This window comes from Tetrahymena thermophila (assembly GCF_000189635.1).
Source record: "Tetrahymena thermophila SB210 genomic scaffold scf_8254812, whole genome shotgun sequence".
NCBI lineage: Eukaryota > Ciliophora > Oligohymenophorea > Hymenostomatida > Tetrahymenidae > Tetrahymena > Tetrahymena thermophila.
In genome coordinates, this window is record NW_002476568.1 from 62,220 (window position 1) to 72,183 (window position 9,964).

The 9,964-nt window shown below is 21.7% G+C and overlaps 1 protein-coding gene across 1 annotated transcript; it reads right to left on the bottom strand. All coding sequences in view use genetic code 6, as the record gives it.

Moving 5' to 3' along the window:
• Window positions 1–1,039: 1,039 nt before the first annotated feature.
• On the bottom strand, window positions 1,040–8,784 carry TTHERM_01174650 (kinase domain protein; the record flags this gene model as incomplete). Its single annotated transcript, XM_001007500.3, has 27 exons — window positions 1,040–1,087; window positions 1,176–1,265; window positions 1,381–1,470; window positions 1,586–1,661; window positions 1,791–1,880; window positions 1,996–2,085; window positions 2,205–2,294; window positions 2,410–2,499; window positions 2,615–2,704; window positions 2,822–2,911; window positions 3,031–3,120; window positions 3,236–3,325; window positions 3,461–3,550; window positions 3,670–3,759; window positions 3,875–3,964; window positions 4,039–4,082; window positions 4,136–4,426; window positions 4,476–4,535; window positions 4,589–4,677; window positions 4,741–4,935; window positions 4,999–5,353; window positions 5,403–5,510; window positions 5,567–5,842; window positions 5,956–6,012; window positions 6,064–6,125; window positions 7,269–7,463; window positions 8,349–8,784. The coding sequence occupies 27 exons, from the start codon at window positions 8,782–8,784 to the stop codon at window positions 1,040–1,042; spliced, it is 3,462 nt and encodes a 1,153-aa protein (XP_001007500.3).
• Window positions 8,785–9,964: the final 1,180 nt, after the last annotated feature.

Genomic DNA, 9,964 nt, shown 5'->3' on the forward strand with positions numbered 1-9,964 from the left:
CACTCTTAAAAATATAGAAAAACTTAGTATTTAAAAGTATAAGAATATTAAGAGGAGTAGAGCCATTAATTTAAAGACACATACTTAATAAATAGTATTATCACCATGGTTTTAAATTTGTAGAATTTTTTGACAGAACCATTCATCTAAGGACAGAAGAATTTTTTCAAAAAATTTTATTCTTTTTATTTAAAAATTATAATAAATTTAATAAAATTTTTATAATATTTTATAAAACAATTACTCACACAAATTAAAATTAAAATTAGTCTTAATTTATTTTTTTATTAATTATTTTATTTTTACTAGAAAAAAAATATATATAAACCTAATCAAATTTTCATAATTTTTAATTTATAAACTTACTATAAATCATAAAACTGCCTAATTAATATTTTTAACTCATTCATATTTTTATATTAAGGCTAATGTCTTTGTCAAAGTAATTCTCAAAAGAAATTTTTCCATCTAAATTATTATTTCTAATTAATTAAAATAATATAATTAATTCATTAATTATCACATTTTTTCATTTTTTAAACAATATCACAAGTCTAAATTTAAAAGATTTTCATTTATATTAATACTCATTAATCTAATAATTGTTGTTGATTTTACCCTTTAAACAGGCTTAATTAATTAAATTTTTAACTTTAGATTTTTAAAATATAAATTTATAATACATATGGCAAGGAAATTATTTTTAATATATCTAATCCTTATTTTACAAATTAAGGAAATTTTTAAATAATTTTTTAAGTTTCAAATTTTAATAAAGCATATACTTCTTTAATTAATTTAAATTTTTTAACAAATTTTGTATAAAATTTATCATTACATATTTATTTATTCTGAAATTTAATTTAAAATTCTTTGAAAACATTTCTTTTTAATATTATTTCGAATTTTATTAAAATAAAATCAATAGAAAATTTTATCAAAATACATTATTTTAATCAATTTTATAAAAATAGTAGCTAAAATTAATCTGATAAACAAAATCATTTAAATTTAATCTAGAAATATTTATAAATATTTTTCATTTTTAAATTCTAAATTTTTAATTTTTATTAGTTGGTGAGACTTACTTTAAAAATAAATATTTAATGTTTAATTCTATCACTTCTTTAATTATTTATTTAAACTATAAATTGAGAAAATGTGTAAAAAATTACTAGAGCCAAAGGCTTAAAGTGGAGAGATTAGTACATTTAGCTATTTCGGAAGCAACTGCTTTCGCCGCATCTGAACCTATGTCGTTCCCACTAATTAAAATTAACAAAAATACTTAATTAATTAATTAAATAAATATTGTTTAATTCTTTGATTTCTTTAATTATTTATTTAAACTATAAATTGAGAAAATGTGTAAAAAATTACCCAAGCCAAAGGCTTAAAGTGGAGAGATTAGTACATTTAGCTATTTCGGAAGCAACTGCTTTCGCCCCATCTGAACCTATCTTGTTAGACCTAATTAAAATTAACAAAAATACTTAATTAATTAAATAAATAAATATTGTTTAATTCTTTGATTTCTTTAATTATTTATTTAAACTATAAATTGAGAAAATGTGTAAAAAATTACTAGAGCCAAAGGCTTAAAGTGGAGAGATTAGTACATTTAGCTATTTCGGAAGCAACTTCTTTCGCCCCATCTGAACCTATGTTGTTAGAGCTAATTAAAATTAACAAAAATACTTAATTAATTAAATAAATAAATATTGTTTAATTCTTTGATTTCTTTAATTATTTATTTCAACTATAAATTGAGAAAATGTGTAAAAAATTACTAGAAATCGAGGCTTAAAGTGGAGAGATCAGTACATTTAGTGATTTCGGAAGCAACTACTTTCGCCCCATCTGAACCTATACTATTCCACCTAATTAAAATTAACAAAAATACTTAATTAATTAAATAAATAAATATTGTTTAATTCTTTGATTTCTTTAATTATTTATTTAAACTATAAATTGAGAAAATGTGTAAAAAATTACCCAAGGTTGAGGCTTAAAGTGGAGAGATTAGTACATTTAGCTATTTCGGAAGCAACTTCTTTCGCCCCATCTGAACCTATGTTGTTGTTACTAATTAAAATTAACAAAAATACTTAATTAATTAATTAAATAAATAAATATTGTTTAATTCTTTGATTTCTTTAATTATTTATTTCAACTATAAATTGAGAAAATGTGTAAAAAATTACCTGAGGTTGAGGCTTAAAGTGGAGAGATTAGTACATTTAGCTATTTCGGAAGCAACTGCTTTCGCCCCATCTGAACCTATACTACTCCACCTAATTAAAATTAACAAAAATACTTAATTAATTAAATAAATAAATATTGTTTAATTCTTTGATTTCTTTAATTATTTATTTAAACTATAAATTGAGAAAATGTGTAAAAAATTACCTGAGGTTGAGGCTTAAAGTGGAGAGATTAGTACATTTAGCTATTTCGGAAGCAACTGCTTTCGCCCCATCTGAACCTATGTTGTTAAACCTAATTAAAATTAACAAAAATACTTAATTAATTAAATAAATAAATACTGTTTAATTCTTTGATTTCTTTAATTATTTATTTAAACTATAAATTGAGAAAATGTGTAAAAAATTACTAGAGGTTGAGGCTTAAAGTGGAGAGATTAGTATATTTAGCTATTTTGGAAGCAACTGCTTTCGCCCCATTTGAACCTATACTATTCAACCTAATTAAAATTAACAAAAATACTTTTAATTAATTAAATAAATAAATATTGTTTAATTCTTTGATTTCTTTAATTATTTATTTAAACTATAAATTGAGAAAATGTGTAAAAAATTACTAGAGCCAAAGGCTTAAAGTGGAGAGATTAGTACATTTAGCTATTTCGGAAGCAACTTCTTTCGCCCCATCTGAACCTATGTTGTTAGAGCTAATTAAAATTAACAAAAATACTTAATTAATTAATTAAATAAATAAATATTGTTTAATTCTTTGATTTCTTTAATTATTTATTTAAACTATAAATTGAGAAAATGTGTAAAAAATTACTAGAAATCGAGGCTTAAAGTGGAGAGATTAGTATATTTAGCTATTTTGGAAGCAACTGCTTTCGCCCCATCTGAACCTATGTTGTTGTTACTAATTAAAATTAACAAAAATACTTAATTAATTAAATAAATAAATATTGTTTAATTCTTTGATTTCTTTAATTATTTATTTAAACTATAAATTGAGAAAATGTGTAAAAAATTACCCAAGGTCAAGGGTTAAAGTGGAGAGATTAGTATATTTAGCTATTTTGGAAGCAAATGCTTTCGCCCCATCTGAACCTATGTTGTTAGAGCTAATTAAAATTAACAAAAATACTTAATTAATTAATTAATTAATTAATTAATTAAATAAATAAATATTGTTTAATTCTTTGATTTCTTTAATTATTTATTTAAACTATAAATTGAGAAAATGTGTAAAAAATTACCTGAGGTTGAGGCTTAAAGTGGAGAGATTAGTACATTTAGCTATTTCGGAAGCAACTGCTTTCGCCCCATCTGAACCTATGTTGTTAGAGCTATTTAAAATTAACAAAAATACTTAATTAATTAATTAAATAAATAAATATTGTTTAATTCTTTGATTTCTTTAATTATTTATTTAAACTATAAATTGAGAAAATGTGTAAAAAATTACCCAAGGTTGAGGCTTAAAGTGGAGAGATTAGTACATTTAGCTATTTCGGAAGCAACTGCTTTCGCCCCATCTGAACCTATACTATTCACCCTAATTAAAATTAATAAAAATACTTAATTAATTAAATAAATAAATATTGTTTAATTCTTTGATTTCTTTAATTATTTATTTAAACTATAAATTGAGAAAATGTGTAAAAAATTACTAGAGCGAAAGGGTTAAAGTGGAGAGATTAGTACATTTAGCTATTTCAGAAGCAACTGCTTTCGCCCCATCTGAACTTAAATTATTTTGGCTTATTAAATATGAATTAATCTAAATACCATCAAACATAAAAATATTTAAGATTAAAAGATGATAAATATTTACGGATAATTTAAAGAAAGAACCCTTTAATAGATGGATGATATAATCTAATTAATAATTTGAAATAATTAATGGGCATGGATAGATTAATTATAAATACTTAATTTGACTTTGAATTAACTTTTGAATGGTATTGGTACCCTTTTTTAGAAAAGCCATCTAGAATAAGGGATAAATTGGACCTTTTATGTTGTTTGAAAACAATAGTTTAAAGCAGTATATCATAAATTTTAGTATTCCTTTTAACAACTTCTTATTCATTATGTTGTTTTACTTCAAAAGGGATTGAAAAGTTGTTCAAATAATCTAGACTTTTGTTAACAAGTACTGGTTCTAAAGTTTCAAAATTGTCTATAAGTGCAAGACAAACTCCAACTTAGAAAATGTCACTCTTTATAAAAAATAAGTCTTAAAAATAATTTTAGATATTATGATCATACATTAAAACTGTATAAGAAATCTTTGACTAATTCTGGTGGGCAGTATCCAATAGTTCCGCACTTTAAAATAAAAATAAAAATAAATTTAAACTAATTTTTAATAGTATATTTACAGCTCCTTCAATAGGATAGTATTATTTAACATTTTATCCATCAATATACGACCAATCATAAGGCATTTTTCTAGCTTAATCAAAGTCAGCTATTTTAAAAGAAAATTCAAAATAAAATTATTAAAATTAATAAAAAAATGTAAGTAAAGTACCTAATTTAATTGTTGGAATTTCAGGATCTTACTCTACATAGAGTAAATTTTCTAATTTGATATCTCTATGAACGATATCATGAATATGAAGATAATTAATGACATCCATGATTTAGATAGCTATTTTTATTTTTTGATTTTCATCTAGTTCTTTATTTTGTTTCTTTAAATTATTTAGGAATTGTTTTAAGTTGCCTTAATAATGTTTATTTAAAAAATAAATGATTGTAAAGTAATTAAATAGATTTTTTGAATTACCAGAACACTTCTCTATCTCATATACCACAAAATCTTCTTTATTATTCACATTTAAGTAAAAATAGTCATAAAATTTAATGACTAGAGGCATTTAACAGTCTTTCATGATACCAACTTCGCGGACTACTTCATGCTTTTTAGCTCTTTATATCTTAAGAGCTGAGTACCTATTTTAAGTTTTGTTGAATACCCCGAGAACTAATCCAGTTGCGCCAACTGAAATGAATTCGAAGTTAGGATCAAATTTAGTCATTTTTTGCAAATAATTAAGAATGATTTAATATTCCTAAGTTTCGAAGGGCTTTCTTTCCAATTATTAATATTTTTTTATAAGCTTTTCTAAGTGTAAATCTTTCTAAAAAAATAAATAAGATTAATTTAAAATTTTATAAGCATTTATTTACATGATAAACCTAAGATAACTTTAAGGTCTCACTTTCATTTTTTTTCTTGTCCTGTATTATGCTCATTTAAATTTAATTAAACTATTCAGCTTTCTGCTTTAATTGAGACTTCAGTTTATAATAAATTTATGCAAACTTAAAAATAAGAAAAGAAATAATTTTACCTTATTTAATAATGTAAAAACATCTACATTCAAGTACTATTAGTTCTAAACAATGAATTGAATTAGAAGCTCAACTGCAGGTTTACGCTGGTCCACTTCGTATTTAAGGCATTGCATAACTATCTTATAGATTTAGGATTATCTATCTATGTTGAAATTTTAGAAGATTTATCCATTTTTTGTTTCAAATTTTTACTCAAGATTTGTTTTACTGATATCAAATGTTGCTATGTTATCAAGTTCTAATAATACAATTCCAACAGAAAATAGATCAGACTAGTTTTAATTTAATGAATATTAGTAAATAAGATTATTTATATTACAAAAATTATGACTATAACTATATCTATTTCAAATCAAAATAAATAAAGAAAATAATTTAATGTTACCAGTTTTTTGTAAACATTTTAGTAAACCTCTGGAGCAGTATAAGCTTAAGATCCTTTCTAAATTTAAATTAGAAATTAAATTAATTTTTTTTTTTTAAATTGTATTACGAAAGTCGAAATAGAAAGTCTTGTTTCGTTATTCTTAAGAGCGGATGCAAAAGCTAGATCACCTTTTTGATATAAATTTATTTATAAATATTATTTTTTTTTGATAAACAAATTAATTTTCATTGATTTGTGAAAATTTAAACAAAAAGTTTTATTAATTTGAAAAAAATAAAAAATTTATCAAAAAGATAAAATAAAACTGAAAATATTTAAAATATTTCATTAAACCTTTTATTGAAACTCTTTATTTTTTTATATTCTTTGTTATAACATCATGATGGTTAATCAAAATTTTTAAAATAAGTTAAGTTCTTCAAAAATACAATATTTAAGTATAATTGCAAAAATATAATATCAAGATCTCTTACTTTATTTAACAATATGATGAAGCTTAAATAAAAATAATTAAAATAAAAAAAATTTAGTTTATTTTTTTGGATATGCTATTTAAGCAAATATTTAGCTATTAAATCAAGACAATTTTAAGTAAATGGAGCAATTTCAATGTACGGTTTTCTTATTTTTTAAGAATTTATTTTTTATTCAGTTGTTTTTCTTTAAAAAATATTATGAAACAAAATTTTTAGATAATTAAAAATTTAAATTTAGAATTTAATCTGTATATTGAGATTAATTTTAATATAATTTGAGTAGCTCTTAGTTTTATTTATTAATAAATACTTTAAAATTAATTATTTAATTTAACTTTTATAGTATTTTAGTTCTTATAAAACTAGTTTTTTAAGTATTATATCAAAATTTAGATAGTTAAAATAAAAAATAGTTTTTTTCATAATAAATGATGTTGATTTCAATATATTAGTAGGGTTTTTTAAGAAAATGTCTAATAAATATGGTTTCATATCTAGTAAAAACAATTTAGCTTATAACTATTGCAATTTAATTTATTGAATTTCTTTTCAAAAAACTACTTTTTCAACAAAGTTTTTTTGATGCTATTTTCAAGAAAAAATAATGCTCTTGCTTTTATTTAGATATTTATTTATTTTTGTTTTAAATTTTAAAAGAATAGGTTTTTTTAAAAAGAAAATTTTAATAAGTGTGCTTTATTAGAATTTTAATTGAAATCTTCTTTAATTTTCCAATGAATGATGAATGATCATCATAAAAAAATAGTTAAGATTTACTTTTAATTCAACTTAGTCTTAAAATCATTTTTATTCAATTAAAAAAATTAAAATTACATAGCTTAAGTGTTGGATTGCCATTTTGATCAAAGTTAAGTAAAAAGTTGGATGGCTTTATATCTCTATGCACAACATCAAACCTGTGCAAGAAAGCCACCGAATCCAAGATTTAGATTGTCATTATTTCTTTCATTTGTTAGCTTGGATAGCTATTCTTTTACCTACATGTCTCAATGAATGACTACAGAGTAGCTTTTATATAAAATTTTGATTAAAATTAAATAAAATAGTATTGAAACTATTTTAAAAATAAGAAAAGTTTATTTATTTTTCTTTTTAATGTTTATTTATTTTAAAATTAATTTTTTTATCTAAAAATAACATTTTTTTAATGGAAAATATATATTATCTGCGTTAAAGCTATTATTTCATTAAAATTTTAAATGAATTATTTTAAAAAATAGATTAAATATTATTTCATTTGTTAAAAAATGATTATAATAAAAAAGTGATTGCAATTTTACTTTGGTCATTTATTTTGAATAGAGATGTGTTTTTTTGTATTGTATATGAAAAAATAAAGGTAAATATTAAAAATATGAATGAATATTTTCTTATTTTATTTTGTATGTAAATTATTAATAATAATGCTTGATGATACTCATTCATAAATTGAATAAATGATATCTTTCTTATTTGTTTTTGAATAATTAATCTGTGCAATTTTATTGATTTATTTACTTGTTAAATGACAAGGTAAAGTCTATTGAGTGATTAATTTATTTATATTAAATGTTTTCTTTATTATCTTACTAGTTAAAAGTGAATTACATTCATTATTAACATTAAAGTAAATCAAAAGTTAGAAAAACGTTAAAAATGAATGAATGAATAATTAAAAGCAAGATAAGAAAAAGGAAAAAACGAACTCATTCATTTATTCATAACAAAATCAATGAAATTTACTATTTAATTAAACATTCATTCATTCAGATTTGGATTTTGTCATTTAATTAACAAGCAAAAAGAATAATAACTAATAAATATGTCTTTTTAGCATTTTTTTAGTCTCCGCAATCATCTTAAAATGAGTATGAATTTAAAAGGAATATATATAAATTTATTGAAGTATGTTACTTTGACAGAATTCCTATTCCATAACATAGAATACCCTCAGTAAGTTTGATTAGTTGTTATTTTGGCCTACTGGAATTTAATCATCATCTTCATCAGAATCACTGCTTTCAGTTAGGAAGAAATTGTTGAGTACTTTGACGACGTACTTACAACCAGTGAATATCTCCAGCATTTTATACTCTTCTTGAATAGCTTGTATTCCTTTTAAGTCGTTTTCATCACATTCTACAACTTTAAGAGCCACTGTTTGGCCTGTATTTTTATTGATAGCCTTTAATACCAATGCAAATGATCCATTTCCTGCAAACTCTAAAATCTGATAGTGCTTTTACTATTCCTCCATTAACTTGAAAAACTTCCTGACATTTTGCTTCTTGATGGTACAATTTTTGATTTGTTTCTCAACTTCTTATTTGACTTACTTAGAACTTGACATTTCTTCTTGTCTTTAACCTATTTTTGCTTGCTTAGTTGCTTTGCTTTGCTTTCCTTTACTTTACTTTAAATCACTTTGCTAAATTAGCTTTTTTCTTAATAAAAAATAATGTAAAAATCAAAGATTTCCCCTTATATAAAATCTTCAATATTCTATCAAATAAATTTTTTATATTCATATCTATTAACATTCAAAATATATGATAAATGAAAATCCTTATCTTTCTTTGATTTGATTATAAATACTGAAATTGAATGATCAATGTTCTAATAAATTCCACTCAGAAGATATTTAATAATTATGAAGAAACCTTTATATAAATTAATAGGTACTTTGCTTAATATAATTATCAATGAATTTGTATATTATTTTTGTATTATATGTTGCTTATAAAACTATTCAAGAATAATTATGAGTAAATATCTATAAATAATAAGCTTTCTTAAGAATCTTTATTTATCATCTTAATAAAAAGCTTATTAAATAGATTTAATTTTTTATAATATTTTAAATTTAATATATAGACTTAGCACAGATTATAAACCACTTCTGCAAAATATTTTTTTATTATAGATTAAATTCAATTAATAATTAGTTAACTTATTTTAAGTTTATCTAATGAGTTTATAGGTCTTTAGGATCTTAATAAATGACGTTTAGCTAATTACTTCTTGAGATAGTTATACTTTAGTTTAGTTTGATAGATAATAGAGTTGAGATCATCTACTGGTCTTCTGAAATCTCTTCTTATACTTCATTTGTTAAGTTAGCTATTAATTATCCTTAGAATAGTATGTCTTCATATACTTAGATAAGGTTTCTAGTAAAATTGGAAGGAAAGATCCATATTCATTTCAAAAAAAAGTAAATTAAGAAAGATAACCATCTAGCTAATTTTATGGAACTCCTTGAAGAGATAGTAGTTTTTCTTCTGAAAAATTAATATAGTTGACAGAAGATGAGGAAACAAATCGTTGAAGAACCTTATTCCTTCTTTTAACTTTTATTAATTATATTGATTTATTCATTATATTGTTATATGAGGGTAATGTCCTTTATAAATAAAATAGAATAGAAATACTTTCACATAAATATACACTGAGAATACATCTTAATTAAATTATTTTATCATAGTTTTTTTTATACAATAAAACTTGCCTTTATTAAGCACCCTACTTCA